Source organism: Podarcis vaucheri (genome assembly GCF_965113315.1).
Source record: "Podarcis vaucheri genome assembly, chromosome: 9".
In the NCBI taxonomy this organism is placed as follows: Eukaryota; Metazoa; Chordata; class Lepidosauria; order Squamata; family Lacertidae; genus Podarcis; species Podarcis vaucheri.
In genome coordinates, this window is record NC_138767.1 from 25441600 (window position 1) to 25464810 (window position 23211).

Here is a 23211-nt window from a genome sequence, read left to right on the forward strand (position 1 = left end):
TGAACAGCAGGTATTCACACATGCAGAAAGGGGCACTGAAAGCAGTGAGGTCAGAAGGGAAGGATATGAAAAATGAACTTAGACTGACAATTCAATAGAGCTAGCCTATATGTAAAATATACACACTGATCCCCCTAACAACAGAAGAGATAGAAAATACAATAAGCATGTCCAATGTAGTTGTTCTATTACCTGTCAATGCTGTTAAGAATCAACATGCTTATTTTGAAAACATTCTGGCTTTTTCTAAAAATTTGCTAGATTTTAAGATGCCGCAAGACTCTTTGGTGTTTCGGTGATCAGGATTTCAGGATATGATTGGTGAGCTATACAAAATTGCTAACTTGTTGCTTAATTCGACAAATGCCATAGTGCTGAAAAGATGTACTACAGCCTGTTTCATGTGTATGTATTTGCGTTTTGTTAATGTATACACGCTAAGCAGTTTACAAATAACAACAAAAAGGAATCGATATGGGAAATACAAAATAAATTCAACATTCAAAACCACTACTGCTAATAATAATTCAACAAACCATATACAGAAAACTGAAATATATCAAATGCAACATACAATTTATCATAAAAACTCTTTTTTAAAAAAACAACAACACCACACACCACAGGGTTGTATCAAACACAGCAACTCCACTGGCACAACAGACTTCTATGGAGCCTCCTCTTCTCTCCCCTTCAGCTCCCCCTGCCCCCTCAAAATAAGCTCCAGGGTGTTGGTGGTGCACTGCAGAGGAGGAGCAGAAGAAGAAAGAGAAGTTCTATTGAACTAGCAGAATTCGTCTGTTGCAACACTAGTTGCAACCCACAGAATACACTCACCAAAATAATAACTCTCCTTAGAGATTATGATACTCAAGAAGTGGTACAGTTGCCACAGCAACCTAAGTTAGTAAAAGGCTTAGCTACAGCTGCCACCTAAACTTCCAGGAACAAAGCCAGTTTTAAGAGCACCTCCAAACTGTACACCTGATCCTTATTATTATTTTATTTATTATTATTTATTGAGTTTATATACCGCCCTATACCTGGAGGTCTCAGGGCAGTTCACATAAAATATCACAACATATATAATCAGAATAAAAACAACAACCCAATAACATTCCCCTCCAGAAAACAGCCACGTTTTAAAAGGATATAGGATGTCAAACAGATCAACCACAGGCTCCAATAACTGGGGCTATAAGAACATGGTATCTCACACAGGCAAACAAGGGGAGGGTGGTTCCATGGCACCTATCCAGCCTCCTAATATACTACCCCAAAAGACATGGGCATGCAAAAGAACTCTGTGCCTTTAGCTAGGAGCAAAAACTGTATCATGACGTGCACACTTCAAGCTTGAATGTCCTGGTGTAAATTTTATTTTTATTTTTTCAAATAAAGAATTCTTTGAAATATTTTAGTTATTTTTGTGACTAGAGGGCCAATTTTTGTAAAGACTTCTTTGCACCAAAGACCCAACTTCCTGTAAGATTTCTTCATTCATAAGTAGCATAATTACTTTCAATGACAGCTTGTGCCTCTGTTTTGGCTTCTTGCTTCTATACTAGTTTTGCATGATGCACTAAAGCCCGGTCACTAATTTTTTCCCCTTTTAGCTTGTTAGTAAAATAAAGAGCAAACTCAGCAGTAAAATGATGCTGAACTATTTATACTAGCAATCTGATGTTATTTATTTTTTATGCAGTAGGGAAGAGGGAAAGCACTGATCAGGAAGGTCACTAAGGAAACAGATAATTACTTTTGATGAAGTATAATCACCAGAAATCCTACAAACATCATAATTTATCTTCACGATGCTGAGCTTTCCAACAGACGTTCTCAATGAAATTACTGATCATTGTTCAGAAATGTGCAATGAATCAAGGAAGAAAGAGTCACATTTTGGGACTTCAGACTTACAAAACAAATGTATAAAGATTCTATTAACCATATATATTACCAATTGTGAGACATAAACTATTGATTAGACAGAAATGCATAGGCCCTTCTCAGCTTTTATTTCATTTTCCCACAAATCAAATTAAGAGTTTGAAGTGGGGTACCTGAAGAACCGCCTGTCCCTGTCTACACACTCAAGACTAAGATGCTCAACAAAGGCTCTTCTCTGAGTAAACTCTGAAAGATGGAGAGAAGTTTCAGGAAAAATGATTTTTTGGTTACATCAGTGGTGCAAGAGGGGAGTGGGCAGCAGCAGTGACGCAGCATTCACCAGGATGGAAGTGGTTGCAGCTAGTTTAGGGGAGCTCCAGGTTGGTGGCAGCATGGACCTGATGGACAACACTGCTAACCCAGAGTTTGGAGAGTCGCTCTCCAAAGAGACTTATCAGGCATCCATTTGATGTTATTTCAGTGCCAGGCAAAAAAACTCTACCTCCCCCCTGGCTCTATCTGGGCTGCTGATTTTCTGCTGTTTTCTTTAGATTGGCTGCTTTTGATATATAGGGTGATATCCAAATAAGGCGCACTCAAATTAAACTCACCGGAAGTCCTTTGATTTCAATGGGTTTATGACATATTTTGATATCACACAATGTTTGTGCATTTTTATTTCAGATTGTTTGCAAACCACCCTCAGAATTTATATGAAGTGTGGGGTAGAATTCTCCATAATATGATAACGTAGAATTAGAGTAAAATGTAATTTTCCCCACGCCCTACCCATGTAGCACAATGTAGTTTATGATTGCCATCTTATGCCCAGTTACCTGGGAGCGAACCTAAGGAACTCCATGGGACTTACTTTTGAGGAGGCACATATAACATTGCACTCTTAATCGTTTAAAACATGGCAACATATATTGCGCAAATATATGAAAAGTAAGCAGACTGAATCAAAAAATGAAATGTTTTCAAATATTACAACTGCAAAAAGCAGAGAGCAACTGGCTTCAGTGCAATGTGCAATCACTTCTTATTTTTTACATTACTTGTAATTTGTTCCTCTACACCATCGTTGTTGACATAATATGCACATAATTATAATTCCCTCTAAAACTTTAATTTATTCTGACCATTATCCATTAGCATAATTCAAACAATTAATTATAACACTACACAATACCAAGGGGATTCAGAATTATTTGTTCTTACTGTAAACTTTGGATTGTATTTCAAATACAAAATTAGTTTAATCCACAGAAGGTAAGCATTATGTGTGTGTATGTGTGTGCATATAGAATGGCACACACACTAAATATATATATATGCACATACAATAACACCCTTTATGAAATTATTCTTTGAGTAAAGCTTCTTTCGTCACACAAAAAGGGAAGTCCTATCCTCACCACAAAGAAGAAGAAAAGACCAGCAGTAACAAGCAAATGTCTCACTGTTATGGCTATCCAAACTGTATATTCCCATCATGTAGAAGCCTTGCAAACCCACATGGCAAAGATGCAAGTGGTATAGCCATTGTACCTCCTGTATGATTTCAAGTGGCAAAAACCATCTGTCTATTCACTCTGAAAAGCCTCCCCCTCCTCCCTCACAGCCCCTTCTCACAGAAAGCCATAGTATCCCTGCCAGACTTTGAACTGGTGTCTGTGTGTCACACACAAAGTTCCTCTCAAGGCTCTTTCTGCTCAGAGAGGTTTCGTAAGGTTTAGGCCAAAGTGACCAATCGTGGCCTAACAAAAAGGTTAGTGTGTCTGGCCACAATGCAAGAAAGGGATGTGAGTAACCCTCTTTGTAATGACCTACATGCACCCCAGTGTAAAGAACACTGAATGCAGTCAGAGGAGGGATGCTCAGGCACCCGAAAGAAAGGAAAATATTGGGGAGGGGAAATCTGCCTTCAGCTGGAAACAAATGCTCTTTAATGCCAAAATGAATTTTCCCAAGGAGCCTGAACAATCATGGACCCATTACTCCCAATCCAAGAGCTATTAATAGTACTTGATTAGGCTAAACAGAATAACAGATCCACTTCAACTCCTGAGCCTGATCAGTAGCAGGCAGACTAAGTACTATATTGTGTCTGTCTCCACCATATAGGGCTGTTCTTGAGATAAGGCAAATTGCATACCAGAGTTATTTGTGTTACATGAATGCACTAGCAATGATGGGCATAAGCACTTTAAAATAGGTTTCCTCTTAACCAAGACAGACGAAGGACCTCCAGAAAAAAGTTTAACTCAGAGAAAACTCATTTAAATTAATTAACATGACTACATTAGGTTCATTAATTCCAATGGGTCTACACTGAGTAAAACTTAGTTGACTACCACCCAATGGAACTTAATTTTGAGTAGTATAGGATTCTGCTATAACTGCCTTTCAAAATCTGCCTGCCACATACAAAAGATTTCAACCAAATATTAACCAGATTTCAACCAGATGAAGTACTGTATTAATTCTAAGCCAAAACTGCTTTGGGTATAATTCCCAGTAGACAGCAAGTGTCACGCCTCAACTAAACCTAAAGCTTTCAATCAGGTCATCTTTAGTCATCTGTATCATCCCTTTCAACTTTATTGGTCCCCCATGGCGAACAGAATTAAAAGGTTTTATCTTAGCCAATAAAACTCATTTATTTCTACTGTAGGGGATAGGCTGAGTAACCTTAAACAGATTAAGGAAAAGCCTGTATGCTACTGCACTTCAGCAAACATCTTTATGTAGGGAGCATAAAAGCACTGACAGGGGGAAACCCCATAAAATTAAGGGACAGCATGACAACTTAACATCTAAGAATGGGAGGAGAAACAGCACTGGAACAGCCCTGTCAACAAGCAAGGCAGACAGTGCATTGCCTCAATTGTTTTGTGAAACTGAGCTTTCCTTCCAGGTTCCTGCAACTCCTAATTCATCTCTTCTTTTGCACAGTCTCTTTGGTCATAATAAAGCAGTAACACCCTGCTGATATCAATTTCAGTCCTGTTTTAATCCCTGAAATTGATTTATTCTCTCCTGTATGAGCTTCCCTAATTGTAATGCCTCAGGAAGCAAACTTTATGGAACACTGAAAATTAGAAATGTGTTGCTATAGTATTGCATCATCAACATTATGTCCCTGTGTATATCCCAGTTAAGCACTGCACCTTAAGTGAGCCCCTAATCTCATAACAAAATTAAAGTAGCCTTTGCAGTACTTAGGAAATAATGCCTTTGAAGGAAATGAAAAGGCCCTGCTGACTTCGTTCACTGAAAATTCCTCTGCTTTTCCTTCCCAACTATTTTTCTGGCCAAGCAACATTACTACATCAACCTGATGCACACCAGTTGCCAAATCTTGACATGTCTACTTATGCTCTTCTCCATCTCCTCATCTAAACAGATGTTTCATGTTCTGCTCCATTCCCTGCTTGATTAGCACTTTGTTATTATCTCAGGTCTTCCTTTTTCACACCTTAGTCATTTCACGTCCACAGTTATTCACAGTCCTTGAGGTATTGCTGTCCTGAGCTATTTAAGGATTTATAAGTCAAAACCAGCACTTTGAATTGGCCCTGGAAATTAATTAGCAGCCAGTGCGGTTGGGCCAGGATTGGTTTAATATGCTCAAACTATTTGCCCCAGTGAGTAACCTGGCTGTGAATTCTGCACTAGCTTCCAGTTTCCAGACTATCTTCAGAGGCAGCCCTATGTATAAAGCAGTAATCTAACCTAGAGGCTACCAGAGCATGGACAACAGGAGTTAGGCTGTTCCTGTCCAGATAGGGGCACAGTTGGGCCACTAGCCAAAGCTGATGGAAAACACTGGAAAACCACCTGAGCCTCAAACAACTGCAAAGAATCCAGGAATATCCCCCAAGCTATGTACTCGCTTTCAGAGGGAGTGTAACCCCATCAAGAGTAGACAACCTCCTATCCATCCAGTCTAGGTGCCTAAGTCTTATCTGGTTTGAGCTTCAGTTTGATGGCTCTCATCCAGCCCATTACCGAGGTTATAAAACCCTATAAGGCACCACTTACATTGATGGCATTAATCATGACAAATAATGAAACGTTTTACTGATTCGAGCCACAACAAGCTAAATTAATTAATGGAGCATCTTCATAACACCATCTAAATCAAAACTATGGATACAGATCATACCAGGCTAACATTTCAAGACTGCCTCGCCTGTAACATTTACTTGGTTTTACACATTTTCACACAACAGCACTGAAGCAGACTTGATGGCCTCACCATGGCAAATTTGCACAGTAAGCATGAGAACACTTCAGATGGAAAACTATGGGACTCTTGGAGGAGCAGCACAAAATAGATGCAGATGGTGAAAGAAGGAAGAAAGAGGCAATTCAGAATGATGACAGCACCCACAGACTGGAAATTATTTCAAACCACAGGTGTTGCTGCTTCTTTAATAATAATAAAAAAGTCTAGAAAGAGCAAGTTGGGTTCTGAAAATGCTGGTGTTGTTCAACTCACTTGGTATGGGAAAAGGAAAGCTATCTGAACAATAACATGCCAAACAAACTGGTATATCACCCTTCAGTTCAAAGTCTAAAATGAACATTTTTTTAAGTTACAGAACAAATGAACTGTACAAAAAGTTACTCATCCTGCTATATAAAAGCTTTTTGTAGAGCTGCTAAGCTAAGTGATCACATACTGAATCTTCAGTATTTACTGAAAACCGATTCATCCTATGTCAGTGTTCCCACATTTTTGATCTTCCTTTCAAACTGGCTGTAACCTCAAAAAGACGAACGTTCATCACTGAAGGTTGTTTATTTTCTGCCAAATACCATCAGCACAGAGAGAAGGTTCAAAGTTTTGTTCATATGCTAGGTGAACCTCCTGTGCAATTGTTTCCACTGAAATCAATAGGTGTTCTGCTGTTGAGCTCAGCACAACCAAAACAGACATAAAGGTATCAATAACAACAGTGTCATTTCTATATATAATAGTAGATTCCAAGTTCCTCACTTCTGCAAAATAAATTTATTGCACTGGTGATTTATGGATATGTCCTTTTCCACGCTTCTTCCAGAGCTTACGTTACATTCAGTTACTAATCTTTCTGCCTGTTTCACTTGGTCCTTATTGGATAAAACTGAATTCTTAAAATTGAATTTATCCGACTAAAGTTGCAATCCTAAGCAAGCTTGTGAGTAAACCCCACTGAACTCAATAGCCCTTACTTCTGAGTAAACATGCTTAGGACTGTGCTGTTTCTTTTTCCCCTCTCTTGGCTATCCCAGCAAAAAATTTTTTACCCCCCCCCCTTTTTATATCATTTCAGAACCTTGCAAAATAGTGTCATTGTCAAATTGTTAATTGCATGTCAAGGTATTCAGTTTATTTCGAATGGTTTTTATTGGATTTATCTTATGAGCACAGTAAAACATATTACGATTCTAAACTTTTATTGGAAACCCTCACTGGATTACCATGTAATGAAGGAAAATATATCTATTATGTTAATAAACATTTCTAAAATTCATTCATTTCTCTCTGATAAAATTATTCATTTTTCATTTAATGTAGGCTTGATTACTGTACTGAATCAGCATGAAATATTAGCCTTAAGCTAATTTGGTCCCTTTCACATCAAAACAGATGGTTTGAATGTTGAAATTGGATTGCATTTACACCCTACATTCAACTACCATCTCTTAAAACCTTCATGGCTATGAGCAGGCTCAGGGATGACTCCTTATCAAAACTAGAACGTCTGTGCCTTTAACAACTGCATTGTAGGCAAAAATCAATTTTCATCTGTCGAATTCTACCCATCATGGAGCTCTCATGCAGACAGCTCATGTTTGTAGTACAATACTATGCATGTTTATTCAGAGTTAAGTCCCATTGTGTTCAATAAGGCTTACAGCCAGGTATGTTGGCAAGGGATTTCAATCTAAAAAAAGTTGAAGCAGTTTTAATTGCCAGCATTAACTGAAACTTTGACTGAAACACAGATTATATTGTGGCAGTTGGAACAATAATTCCATCTTTGAGAAAAGCCTTGCCTACAAGAGGAAAAGAATCGAAATGAAACATCTTGAAGGCTACGCACTCCAGTTTGCAGCCCATTTCTGAATGGGATAGCATTTTTGTTTATACACGAAGGTATAAAACTCCATTTGGCAAAAGGTTAGTATCTGTTGCATACTATATGGTGCAAAAATAATGATGATGAATGGCTGCTATTATTTATATATACCATTTACTATTCAACTCTATGGATGTTTACTAGGAACTGTGTTCATGGTGATTACTCTCTAATAAGCGTGCATTGGATTGTAGCCTCAGAGACATTTTCAATTGACTTTCTTTCAGCATGAGGCTTATGGCTTCTTACAAAAGGGGGGGACGGGACCCAACTATCACAGTAATACCTCCGCGAACGTCCGCCTTGTCTAGCGTCCATTCTGGCAAACGTCTGTGGCAAACCCGGAAGTACCATGACGTGTTACTTCTCGGTTTGCCACTTGCGCATGCGCAGAAGCTCTAAATCGCACTTCATGCGTGCGCAGAAGCATAAACCGCTCTACTTTGCCCTGCATCCTTTTCGGCTAGCAGCCGAGGCTCCGGAACAGATCCCGGCCGCAAAACGAGGTACGACTGTATTTGATTGAAACAGACTCTTCATTGCATGTCACTGCAGAAAAGGAAGCAGCCAGTAAATAAAACATACATCATTGGTGGACACCCAGATTTCAAAGTCTGGAGAAGTTTCTTTGTAAGAAGAAATGAAAACCCTATTTACCCTAGACAAGGGATGGGAATTAAAGACTCCATTTGGTTAAAAGGAATCCCATGCATGTTGGCAGGCCAGCCAGGGAAGGTCATGAATCTGGCTTCTCTCAGTGACCAAGACTTTAAGAAACCTATCTCTGGCCATGCATAATCCTACCATGGAGAACCACAAGGGAGTGATTAGCTCACATTAATCATAATCACGCTTACTGCACTTCAATGTTTGAGATCAGATCACTTCCTAAATGGCCAGAAGATTGCAGTTTGCCAAGGAGAAAATGGAACAAACTACTGTATTTTGCGCCCCATAGGACGCTCCGGCCCATAGGACGCACCTAGTTTTTTTGGGGGGAAATAAAGGAAAAAAAACTTATTTCCCCCCCCCCAGGTGCGGGGCTGGAAGAACCAGGTCAGGGAACAGTGGGAAGGCACGCTCTGCCTCCCTGCTGTCCCCCGAGCTTGTGGGGCTGGCGATGGGGAGAAGTGTGCTGATCCCAGGACTGCAGGCAGCTCTGCGCCGCCATCCGGAGCGGGGCGGGACTTAGCGCCCCGCTCCCAATGGCTGCACAGAGCTGCGCTGATCCCAGGACTGCAGGCAGCTCTGCGTGGCCATCGGGAGTGGGGCGGGGCTTTGCCCCCGGCTCCCGGTGGCCACACAGAGCTGCGCTGATCCCGGGACGGCAGGCAGCTCTGCACTGCCATCCGGAGTGGGGCGGGACTTCACACCCGGCTCCCGGTGGCCGCGCAGAGCTGCGCTGATCTGGGGACTGCAGGCAGCTCTGTGCAACCCTCGGAGCCGGTCTCCCGAGGGTTGCGCAGAGCTTCCTGAAGCCTGGAGAGCGAGAGGGGGTGGTGCGCACCGACCCCTATCGCTCTCCAGGCTTCAGCGAAAGCCTGCATTCGCCCCATAGGACGCACACACATTTCCCCTTCATTTTTAGAGGGGGAAAAGTGTGTCCTACAGGGCGAAAAATACGGTATTTTTTACAGGGTTCATAAAGGACCAGCAGAATGTCACGAGTCACATTGAAGCTAGGAGCATTTCGCAGTACTTGCATCATCATCATCATCAACAACAACAACAACAACAACAACAACTACAACTACAACAACTACAACAACAACAACTATTGTAGAATCCATTCAAATAATCCAGTGCCTGATCCTGACTCGCAGTAATGTAATCATAAAGTATAAAACCACAATGGAGTTTTAAAGAAAAGAATCAATTCGAGAACACAGTCTACACATATGAATCAGAATTATATATCATACTAGGTGGTGTATGTGTTTTATGAACACTTTTAGTATATTTGTATTGTTTTCATGAATGTTTTATTATGCAATTTTGTATTTTATGTTTCCTGTAAATTGCTTTGGGACTCCATTCAGTTGTGTGAATTGATAATAAATAAATTCAGTAAATTAAACCACAATGGCATCAAACGACACTAGTCCCCAGAGTTCCATCTTTATTTACCTGAGCATTTCAATGGCCACAAAAATAGAAAATTGTGTTCACAGTAATCTAAATAAACAATTTCAAGACCTACTTGCTCTGTTTCCACGTGATGCTAACAGAAAGTTATGCAGCTTTGAATAAATCTTAAAACTGACCACTTTGCGATAATAAAAAACAGCTGATAGAGTAAGGCATATTTGAGAATTGATACATAAGATCACTTCAAAGCATTATGGTTCAAACTTTTACTCTGGCTGAACATGTCCCATTTTTGTTGCGTTGCACAAACTGGTGTCAACAGCCTTTCCCACAAAAATTGTTGTTGTTGCTGTTATCTACTTGCTTGTTCTACAATCAGAAATTTAGACTCATATACATAAAACTGCTGGGGCTAACAACATGTTTATAGCCATTTAATGATCTTCATAACTGAACAAAAATTTCAGCTTGAGTTTGGTGAGCAGCTATGACACACTGACCAACTTCTTTTTACCTTTGAAAGCTCCCTGACCTAACACAGTGTCAGAATTAACTTGATGCACATACTGGCATGGCTTGTGATATGCTAATACAAGCATCTAGTACAAGTATTTGATCATGCAACAGGCAGGTCTGTAACCATATGGAAGCCTGACTTCCAAGCAAACTCAGAACACATGAAATACTTTGATTGATGGATTTGCAAGAGGGTTTGTGCAGGGAATAGACAAGAGGAGTGGACAGTGGCTATATAAGATTATCTTTAACTGTTTGTTGTAGTTTTATTTAAATATTTGCTAAATTCTTATCCTGACTGGAAACTCAAATATTTCATTTTTAGATCACTTCAGTTTTGAGACTTAAAATTTAATTTACAAGTTTTGAGATGCAGTAATCATACATATGATCACTCTTCAATACCTTCTTCAGAGTGACTAGTAATCAAAAGGTGGGGTCTGCTTTTTTCATCCCATGACAATTTGAGTCCTTTTAAAAAATAATTCACATTCTATTAATCTCACCTAATTTTTAAAGTTTTCTATCCCTGACACATGCCATTTTAACACGTGCTTCTCTTCAGCATGTTGGAATATGTCTTCCAGTGTACTTACAAATCCAGTTGATTTCAATATAATGGAACACAATACTAAAGACATAGAGAAAGAGAAAGGATGCTCAGGTAATAGTTGGTATAATGTGGAGCTCTAGTGGCAGCAAAGAAGAAAGGCAGCATGTGTGATAAGTGCAGTTGTATGAAGAGGCTGTGTCTAAGCTTGAAAGTAGATCAGGAATTTTTTTTTAAGCAACTATAGTGTTTATTTTCAGTTACAAATATCATGGAGAGCATGATATTTGAGTTTCAGCTTCATAGAATGCATCTGCATGTTGGATCATACCACTTAAGAAAGTAGTAAACCATGCCTACTAAAAGCTCAAAATTTTGCTACACACACATATTAGCCAAAGCCTGACAAAATGTTTGTGTGTCTCCCCTGAAGAAGAAGAAAAGTTGTTGTTGTGTATTACCTCTGCTCTTACAAATTTAATGTACGTTTTAAGGTGATACAGGAGCCAAATCCTAGGGGCCGAGGTCCCTTGCCGCTCCCCAAATAAAATATTAAGGGGATTGCCCCCTGCAAAGTTGATGGGCATTGCCATTCAAATGGTGTGCATGTGCCATGTCGTGTGATCAATTATGTGGAGTGGGGTTTTCCTGCCCTCCCCATATTTTATACAAGTTGGCACCCCTGCAGAAAATACTTCTTCAGACATGGCTATTTAAAGCAACAGCCAGCCATGCTTTTTATTATATACAAACCACTCAACAATGCTGGAGTAATATAATCCAATGTTTGTTTCGGACTACTCTGTTTACAGAGGAGTTTCACATTTTGAACATTTCCTGGGTTAATAAATGGTATCGCCTCATTTGCACCATGCTTTTTGTTCTAGAGAGCCAAAATGGTTACCAAAGCCTTAGCAGCTCTTTAGTTTAATGCCAGTTTAGCCGTTAGTACTGTTGAAGAAGACGATAAAGAGCTCTGTACTACTAATCATCACAGTGAAAACCAAGCCTGTTCAGATATTTCTTTTTAGATATAACCCAAGATATTTGAAGTGCAGTTTTAAGAAATGCACATATCTGTTGATAATACACTCAGTGGCAAACATGGATTTGTCTCTGAGTAATGAACCTTAGCTCTAAGGTTCAGTCATCCTCCAAAGCCTTCTTCATGCATAATTACAGAAGAGTACAACCACATTTCCAGCCCCACCCACAGCATCAGCCTTCCTGCCTGGCCCTGACTCCAGACTCCTTACATTAGCATGGTCATCCACAGTGAAAAAGCCTGCATGTGTACAGACTTTCCTACCATGAAGACACTTCTGCGATCAAGTGTCCCAGTTGCATGAAACTTCTGCATGAGAAGGTACTTGTGCATTCATCACAGAAGGCCACACTACTGTATGGTCAGCTGGGGGGGGTTACTAGGCAGAATGCCCAATGCTTCCCCCAGGAATGTGAACTGCTCCCCAGTAATCATTTGATGCCTACTTCACATGAGTACATATGTGAAAGGGAGGGTCTTATGTTTAAGTGTATCTAATGTACTAATTACCAGGCTAAGTTACTTTGCTCCTTATAATGGCAAACCAGCAACTTTTCAAAACCGAGAGTTAAATGGCTTACTCATAGTTATCCCACATTAATATTTAAATTAATAGCATTTTGCTTAAGGTGTGCACCCTACATAAATACCTACAACAGTCCCTCATCCTGTAACACATTCCAGTTTCAAGATGCCCAGCATAAAACAGCATAACTTCATATAATAACTTATAAAAACATTAAGGTAAGTTACCTAAGCACCACTAGCCTTTTCAAAAAATAGACTGCAAGGATAATAACATTTCACACATTACTGACCCCATTTTCATAGAATCCACCACTTAAAGGTTTGCTTGCAAAGAATGTCCAGTGAAGTTAATGGATTTCAGTAGTGAACTCATATCCCTTATAATAACATACAGCAGGAGACATGCAGTCACCTGGTAAAATATCCCTTTACAATGATGAAGGAAACAGTAAGGAAACAGTAACCCAAAAGTTTATGTATTATTTAATGCAAACTGAAACCAAACACTAAAATTATTTTTGGATCTGTTTTTTGAACTGTCTGATGTACTTAACATACTTGCTTCTTTCAGAAGAGCCAAACAGCTGCACAGAACTGCTCACAGATGCGATCCTACACTACAGAATGTCAGAATGTGTGCTGCTGCTCGTTAAACACAAACATCTCTGTAAAGCTTGTACTACTACATGAATGCATTCAATCACATACCTAACACTTCACTCTTAAAAACATTTATTTGAATTGAATCCCACTGATTTGAATGCATCATACTTAAAAAATAAGTGGATTGACAGTTTGAGCCTATCCATATTAACTTAGAAGTAAGTTCCACTGAATTAAATGAGACTTAAATCTTAGAACATGTGAACAGGATTGCAGCCTTATAACCTTATCAGATGCACTTTGTTCATTAATACATACCACTACTTCCAGCGGGATTTACTACCAAGCAACTGTGCCTGGGATTGCAGGCTCATGGTGCAATCCTCTACAGTTCTCCTCAGAAGAAAGTCCATTGAGCATATAAGTCAACTTCTTCAGCCCCTCCCCAATAAAATATTTAGGGGGGGCTTCCCCCCACAGAATTTGTAGGCATTGCCATTCAAATGATGGGTGGGTGCACTGCATTTTGTGATTATGCAGGGCAGGGCTTACCTGCCCCCCCTTTTTAATTCAAGTTGGCACCCCTGCCACTGAGTTCAAAGGGACTTCCCCGCAGGCCAATGGCTGTAGACTTGATTTAATAGAGGATAAGTCAAAATGAATACAATGCAATTAATTTTTTTGGCAAGCACACTTAAGATCACACAGCACAGATTAAAAGTACTTAACAGGCAAAATATTAACACACATTGCAATTACAGGTGACTATCAACTTACACAGGGATTGCGTATAGTCAAAACACATTGGCTTCAATGGCGGGTGGGATTGCCAAAGTCTTTTTTCCCAGATGTGTCCCCCCCCCTTTTCACTCCCTCTTTATTTTTTTATTTTTTTCCTGATTACCAAGCATGTAAAGCTAAATGCACACACATTAAATTTGTGTAAATTGTGAATTACCTGTACATGGAAGAAAACTCCACTTATTTCTGTAAAACTGATCTTTACTTAGAAAGTTTAAGGCTGTTCTTCTATATTAATTAACATTTTCCCCCTCTGTTAATCTCAAACTTCAGAAGACAGAAGATATGCTTCTCAAACCTTTCTTTAGCACCATCAGCTAATCAAAGAAACCATCTACAAGCATTAAACAAAAACAGAGTTAGAACTGTCCAGGCTGCTGCCATTTACCTGGTGGGCAATTGCATTCTGGAGGAGCTTCTCTTGCTATTCTGATTCTTGCCATATGCTCATAGGACTTCTGTAGGGAGGAGAGGTAAAGATAGAAAAAGCAGTAAGCAGCATGTTAGTCCCTTGCAGGAGAAACTGATTAAGAGAGCTGGTGTTAAACATTCTGTGGATCTGTGTTGCATTATGATTTACCTCTGTTTAATATCCTACTTAAGTTACAACGGTCTCTAAACTTGGATTTCAGTCAACTCACATCACTTGTTCACCCCGACAATAGCTAATGGATTAAATGGTCACACACAGAGAGACACTGGCTTTCACTTGAATCACCCTTGCGCACGTTTTACCTGCTCATGTGAACACAGTCACCCACCCTTTCCCACATCTGTGAAGCACAAAATAATGCAGAAAACTTGGATTTGAGTGAATATCTGTAAATTAGAGATGAGAGAGTAATGAATATTTTATATATGAAGGTCAAATGCTACCACAATTATAGGAGCAGCCGCTGCCAATTGGATTCTGGCTGCTGCCAAATGGTCACTAGGGACAGGTCCTGGCAGCCCACTGAAACTTGGATCCACATTTTACAGCCACATGTCTGTATGGGTTCTTGTTGAGCCTCAAGTCTGGAACATTTTTATCTTCCAAAAGATCTCAGTAAAAGCATTTTAAGAGCCACAACACTAAAGTAAAAGGGATTTCTTCTACCATTCGGTGGGAATGGCATCACTTTGAAATACACATGGAACAGTCCTGATATAACAGTACAGATGTCTCTTTTTTTTCCAAGCTATCCCAGGTCTCATAAGACTGTGCCTTTATCCCATGCCCACAGAGCAACACAGTTCATAGAGCAACGCGGCCATCCTGATTTTTAACATCTTGTTCAAGCAATTACTGCCCAAGGCTTAATTTAGTTTCAAAGCTCAAGTCTGTCTAGACAGCACCCTGTTTGGGGTTTGTATGGCTTCTTTCCTTTCTAATGTTAAAACAGAAAGGTGCACTGTACATGCTCAGAGGCACCCTCTTCATTATTATTGCTTCTCTGTAAAGAAGTGTGTCTGGCTGTTAACCAGAAGGCTGGTGATTTGAGCCCACCCAGGGATGGCTGTGGGCAGGATTTCTACATTTCTAGGGCTTGAGCTGGATGACCTGGAGGGTCCCTTCCAACTCTGCAATTCTATGATTCTATTTCTCTGTGAATAACAATAATGAAGAGTGTGTTTCTGTAGAATTCAAAGCCAACCGAAGGGCTAAGCCATGGGGAGCCCTGTCCGCAAATTACCAGAATAAAACCAGCTAAAAGTCATTCAGCCACACAAAAATGTTTGGCTATTTTCACACACTCTTTTCCTAATATTTACCCAGTTTCTCTCTCTTTCTGTTGAAAGCATGCCCACACGAACCCCCTACTTTTCTTCTATTGCCTTTGGCTTCGATTTTGGGCTACGCATGCAACTGGCCTCCATCAGTAAACAGAGAGGCATTCCTGAGGTGGCTGGCTAACTGTCTCTTCCTGGGAGTCCCACCCTCAGCCTCCCAAGGCCACCCCACCTGAGCCAGAAGCCGCTCCACGTTCTCCTTCATCAGTGCATTGAGCTGATCCAAAGAGTAGCTGGGCAGCAGCTGGTAGGAAGCAGCAGCAGCAGCAGATCCGTCCCCTTGGGCCGTCTCGATGGCCAAGACCCTGGCCTGAAGGTCACTGGTCTTCATCCCCAGATACACGCAGGAAGCGATGGACGCCGCCGAGAGCAGCAGGGCAGCCAGCAGCGAGCTGGGGGGCGCCGTCCTGCCGGAGCAGCAGCGCTGTCCTCCCCAGTAGCTGGCCTCCCCGTTGGCACCCTGACCTTTGGCGTCCGGGCTTTTCCCCACCATGCTGGGCTGCTGGCACAGGCGGAGGGCGAAATCCCCTTTCCTCCTCTGGGGAGGAGGGACACTTGGCCCGCAGCTGCCCGCCCCCAGAAACGCGAACACGCGCCCCCCACTCGCGACAAAAATAAACTCCAAGTCAAGACCCCCCTGCCTGCTTGCCAAAGCGCGAGCGGGGCTTTCAAGGCAGAAAGACCATGGCGAGCTTCCTCAGGGCGCCCCTCAAAATTGCCATCCACACGGTCCACACGCCGCCTCCGTGGAATATTCTCCCTCGAGCGAAGCCCGACAACCTTCCCAGGTGCTCCCCGGAGCCGTTTTCCCCACCCAGCGGCGCGGAGCGGAGACTTGTTGCACCGCTTTCCTCAGGCTTCCTTGGTGCGCTTTTACGCAGCGCCCGGGTCACTTCGGCGGCAAGCCAAGTGCGAGGGGACCCCAGGAAGCGGCGAGCGGCGGCGGCAGCGGTTCTCTTCCTTTCCCCGGAGCGTGTTTGCAGCCCCCTGGCTGCGTAGGCGCCTTCGGTAGCGGCTGTCAGGAACAGTAGCGGCGGCGGCGGCGGCGGCGGCGGCGGCAGCGACTCCTGAGCCTCGCGCTCTCTTCTCTGGACTCTGCACAGCGCACGCCGCCTCCAAGCGCCTGCCAGAACCGCGGGAGGCTCATTAGCATAATTTATTCACCTAGACCGAGGGGCGGGCGACCAGCGCGCTCCCAGAGAGAGAGGAGGCTGGGGGGTTCGGGCGGATTTGCATAATATACGCAAAGCCCCCCGGCGCCGCGGTGTTACGTTGCTTTCCCAGGCTCGCGGGATCGGGATCGCTTCTAAATTGCAGTGTGCGAGGAAGGCAGAGGGGACAGGTCAGGAGCAGGAGTTTCAAGGGGGCGCAAAGAGGTACCTACGTTCAGAATCGGTCCCGGGACTTTAGGCAGCTCAGGTAGAAAGATTGCTCGGTTTTTATCAATGCTTCACATCAGTGTATCGCAATGTACCACCCTGTGAACATGGGCGTAGACGTATTGAAAAGCATTAAAATACTCAATTAACTGAGGTTCTGCTCCCCCCCATCAGAAGCCTGCCCTCCCAAAAAACAAAAGCCTGCCCCCCCCATAATGTCCTCTTTGGGGGGGATTTTTACCCGTGATCTCCCCAAAATTAGCTCAACAACTTTTTGGAGGCCCCCTAACAAAAATCCTGGCTACACCCATGACTGTGGATGTTTCAATTGTTGTTACTCTTTTTGTACATCGCTTTGAAACATTTTGCAATCCATAAATGTTACAAAATCTTTCTTCCAGGGCTCTTAGGCAACTTATTTGGTGTGTATCCTTACACCCACTGCCTCTCCTGTGTTGCCCTCCACACAACAACCTTGTAGTGGTGCCCTCTGGCTGCTTAACAGAATGCAAATGACTCCAGGCGCAGCTAGCAGACTCCTACCATACAAAGAAAGCACATTCAACATGCATTTAAAGTGCACGGCTTCCCCGGGGGAATTGTAGGCAGAGTTCCCAGCCTCTTTAACCAACTGCAGTGTCCAGGATTCTTTGAGGGAAGCCATATGTGTTGAATGTGCTTTCAATGTATGGTGTATGGTTCTGCCCGAGCCTGGTGCTATGCAATATAGCATGCCAAGAAATAAGGAGAACAGAGTATTAAAGCAGCTAGGTCATGACCAGTGATGCTGTGCTGGTTTGTGCTAAAGATAGGATGATAGTCTACAACTGGTTCATCATTTTAGGATCGTGATAACCAATTGTCTTATTTAGGATCACTGTACTGCAGCGATTAAGAGTGTCAAAATAGGATCTGGGAGACCAGGTTTCAAATCCCCCACCAGCCATAATACTTCCTGAGTGACCCTGGCCCAGTCACTGCCTCTAAGCCTAACCATCACAAGTTGTTGACAGTATAAAATAGGGGAAGAATGGAGAAATCATGCATTGAGCTCCTCGAAGGCAAGGCAGAATATAGATGTAATAAATAATAAATAAATAATAGCTCAAATACATTGTATATTTCATGCTTGTGTAGAAATTAACTCAATAGGTTTAGCAGCATCTACACAGACATACTTTCCAGATACACACATAACTGGGTAGCACTGAACAGATTGGGTGTGCTTATATTTACTAGACATCGGGGCTTTTAGTGTTGCGGCTCTAGTCCTCTGGAATCAGTTACCAGCTGAAATTAGACAAATGCCTAGCATCTTAATATTGGGTGGCCAGTAAGAACATAAGAGCCATAGGCTGATCTAGTCCAGCATCTTGTTCCTGCACCGGCCAAATGGCTGCCCATGAGAAGCATGCAAGCCAAACCTGGTTGCAACAGCACTATCCCAACCCACGATTCTCAGCAGCTAGTATTCAAAAGTATGTTGCCTGTGATCTTGGGAGGCAGAGAAAAGCATGGTGAAGGCTACTGAAGATACTATTTATTTAAGAATCCCAATCATTTTATGGAACACTAGTTGTAGAATTGTAGAAGTAATATTATTGCTTTTAATTTACTGAGTTTGTAAACTTTTGTGCTTTATCTTTATCTTATTGTATACAGTACTGCCTCAGTAGTTTTTCTCTGGGAAGTGGATTATGATTCTGCCAATGAATGAATGGATAAGAAAATTCATCTGTTATATCCATTCTAAAAGAGATTTGGGAGCCACCAGTGAGTCAGATATGTTGACAATCTTTTGCACCTAATATTTTGCAATTTGTTTTAATATGAGTGTTGAACATTACCGCTGGATAGATTTGCCTTATGGACTGTAGCTGTATACAGCTAGTCTACAGTATCTGAGAAGTCATCACCAGACACCATATTTGTTGTGGGAAGACAAAAATGAGGGGGGGGGGACCCTGACAGGTTAATGTAATATTAATAGGAAATGAGAGGATAAAATACCAGAAAAGCCAAGCTTTCTAACAGACTGTATTATTTATAGCATTTTAATGCTAATTTTCAACATCTAAAGCAAATATGAAAATTAATTAGCATGCAAGAAGAGTGAGGGAACAGTTCTGTAGACCACAAACAGAATGAAACTGCACAGCTCTTAAACTGCACAGCCTGACTGGGATCCCCTGTCTACTTTTGAAAAAGGGAACCATACTGGACAGGATTTGTGCATGCTCCACATGTCCTAGAATGAACTTGGCTTAGGTTCCCTAACAGCCTTACAAAGGAGTGAACAGTCATAGGCAGGTGCCTCTACCTGGAAGCAACTTGTCTACAAATACATGCATGTATATTCATGGAGTTACATTATAGTGTCATTTATAAATGTTACATTAGCATTTCATTGAACAAGTTGTGCTCACCAGGGCAGTATTTTAAAGACTAAATTGTGCCTCTTATCTATAGTCCCTAAACGCAGTTGCACATCCATAAAACCATCCAAAATGATGTGCCTGAGATACCAGAATAACTCATGATGATCAGGGTCTGTCCTAGCGTTAGGCAGAATGGGGAGGCAGCCTCGGGAGCAGATTTTGGATGTGATGAAATGGCAGCAAACTATTAGTTATTTAATCTGTTATTGATATAGGTTTACTGCCAGGGTGGGGGAAGAGGCACAAGTGGGATTTTATGTCCCAGGTGCCAAAGTAGCTTGTCTGGCCTTGGGAATATGCACCATGACTTGGAGTGTGGACACGGGCTGCTACTCCATCTCTGACAGCAAAACGTCTTGGACCAGCCCTAGCACAATATATTGTTCCTTTCCTAGGCATTGGAGAAAAGAACAGCAGACTTCTTTGCAAAACTTACAGGCTGAAGAGTGATATACCGTAGATGCAGCATCAGTTAATGGCAATGCAGTGGTCTTTCAGGTGCTAGCTTTTGTGCGCAATAACTGCATCGATTAATACATTTGTTTGCGGCAGAGCTAGCCATCTCTTTTCTAAACAGACAGGAAAGCAGGATATTTTCTTTTTAAAATGATGGACAGCAACTCTGAATGGTGGCAGGGATTCTTTGGCAGAGGAACCACCACTTAGTTTTGGAAGCAGCTTGGGAACATGTCAGGGAAACAGGGAAGCTTAAGATCCTGCAGAACTGTGGCACGCCTTGACACACCCCTAGAATTCTCTGTTTTGGCCTCCAATAGTGGCAATGTTTCTGCCCACAGAATGGTGGTGGTGGCAGAGCTTGCCACTGCCACACCAGGTCACCTCTGATGGACCACCTTTTCCACTTACAGACCTCCCACTCTGTCCATGGAGAGGAAGACCTGCCATCACTGTTCCTCAGGTAGAAATCCTGCGACATTAGAGGCCAAAATGGAAAGTTCCAAGGGCATGTCTACAGATCTACATGATCTGTCTGCCTGTCAGGGGACCAAAGGTCTACAGATCTACATGGTCCTCTGACAGACAGACACACCCCAAACTGGCTGCAAAACTACTGGAACTGGCATAGTTTGTTTTATTTCCATTGAGGTTAAAGGGCAAGGAATTTTGAAAAACAACAATGAAGAAAATCCGAAAAAGGAGCAGCTGCTGCTTTCCCCTACATTCTCACCTGTGCGGCGCAAGTTAACAGGAAGTGGCAGTTTCTCCATCACTGAATTTCCTCCTCCTACTCACCAGGGTTGCTTTGCCTGTTAATATTAATGTCAGAAACAACAGGGTCACATGAGTACAGAGTCATCTACTATTTCAATAGCGTCACACCCTGCAAATTGCAGCTATTTCAGTTAACCTATTAGATTATCCATCTGGTTTTTAATATATTTTACAGAATTTCCTTTTTCCCACCTGATGAAATCACTTTGTAAAACCTTAAGTGCAGATAGACTAAATGAAGATAAAGGTTTGCAATCTACGGTAAATAACATTTTTGTTCAAATTCAGTTGTTTTTGTTTTTCATACTGAAAACCTCATCATCTTTTTGTATGGCATTCATTGTTCATATGTACATATAAAGGCATGAGGCATTTTAGCAGTTTATTATCTGTCATGCATTTGCTTGGAGACTCAAACATGAATTTGGACATTCTGTCATTTGGAACAAAATTTAGAATAATACAGGGTGATATGCAGTATGAGTCATACTCAGAGTAGACTTACCAGAATCAGTAGACTTAAATAACCCATCCATTAATTCCAGTGGGTCTACTCTGAGTGCAGCTTAGTCACCCATATAAAGTAAGAAAAAATTACTTTTGACTCTTGTTGTTTAAATAGATATACTAAGCAGTAACACATGGCTCAGTTACTTATGCAGTGAAACATATGCCCAGTAAATAATAGCAAAGAACAGGCACAAAATGTATTTAGTGTCAGCATTGTACAGTTCTTTAGAACAGGTGCTTGGTTGCTAGTTGCTGCCCTTGTGACTACCACCATAAGGTAAGAAAGAGATTGTTTAAATTAAACATGCATTATTTGCCATTAATCTTCACTCTTGCAAATAGAGCAGTAAGGATAATAAAGTATCTTAAGTGTACAATTTGTACAGTATAACCACATTCAGAATACTGGTCACATTTCTATGTTATTGAAATAAATGGACATAAGTGTTCTTAATTATCTGTTGGGGATTTGGTAATTATTGCAATTCTAAAATATACAATATAGCAAAAATAAACACATAAAAGAGCAACTAAATGAACGGGAAGGGACACAACACAACATCTCTATGGAGGAAGCCTTAGGAGACGACTATAAAATAATAAATGGATGTTTGGTTCTTATCCAGCAAGACAATTCATATACATTGCTATGTTTTCCTATAGAGGTTGCCAAAACATGTTTTTGACAGAGTGACTTAGGTAATGGAAATTATTTCTGTTTCTATCTTCTTATGTTATATGTGAAAAACATCATTCATAGACCATTTTTGTGCCAATGGATTTAAATGTATGATACTCACTTTGTAAATATTTATGCACACACAACCCCCTTCCTTCTTATCACCATTCCAGTTAAAGCAATTGCTCATTTAAGTAAAAGTTCTAAATCCTAAACTTTCCCTGTCTTGAGGGAAATCTTTAGGAGAAGAAAGGGCTAAGGCGTAAATCCTACAGAAATCCAGAGTGGAGTCCCTAAGTTGGTTGGATGGCACCTTTTATGCCTTTTTCTGACAACTCCTGCAGCCAAGCTCATGCCAAATGTATTGCTCTGCGAGGCCAAGATGTCTTGTCATCTGCGCAGCCCAGGACCTCCATACACACTGCCAGACTTGCGCCCTAGAGAGGTCACTTCTGTGCTGCTAACCAGCGGTTTGACTTCACCCCTAGAGGCACACTCCATTGTCTCCCGAGACAGATGAATGTCAACAACAATAATAACAACAGTTTGTGTTGTGACAATTTTAATAGGTTGGGTTTTCAATACACAAGCTTCCTACTTTTTTGCACCTGTTGCAGCGATGGCTTTCTTGCAGTGCTGTTAGGGCTGCTTTGGTGCCATTCTTTTTACTTTGAACATTTCTCCACTATGTGATCCAAGCCAATCAGCAATCACATAATAAATACAATGATGTCCTGGCATCACATAGCCAATCAGATTCGGATCTGTATTCATGTCACTGAGGGAAGATTAAGTCCTTCATTGCCCCAATTACAGCAATGCTCCCTTGTCTCTCTGCACTGGTAGCTTCATTGCCTACAAGCACTGCTCAATAAAACTTCACCCCAATCAAGCTCTAGTCATATGTAGTTATACTGACTAGTTGGAGCAAAAGGGAAAAGTGCATCCCACTAGATTTCTGTTATGTCCATTATATCAGTTTTGTCCTCTTAACACCAAGAACTCCAGTTTATCCATCTTAGCTTAGAGGCTTCCAGCATTAGC

At 41.5% G+C, this 23211-nt stretch overlaps 1 protein-coding gene across 1 annotated transcript in view; it reads right to left on the reverse strand.

The window, feature by feature from the left end:
- Positions 1 to 17048, reverse strand: part of COL25A1 (collagen type XXV alpha 1 chain) — a 305319-nt gene extending 288271 nt beyond the window's left edge. Inside the window, exons 1-2 of the mRNA XM_082237135.1 lie at positions 16101 to 17048; positions 14544 to 14613 (exon numbers count right to left, since the gene is read on the reverse strand). Of these exons, the coding sequence (XP_082093261.1) occupies positions 14544 to 14613; positions 16101 to 16421 (391 nt within the window). The 5' untranslated portion in view covers positions 16422 to 17048. The remainder of the gene's footprint in view (positions 1 to 14543; positions 14614 to 16100) is intronic.
- Positions 17049 to 23211: the final 6163 nt, after the last annotated feature.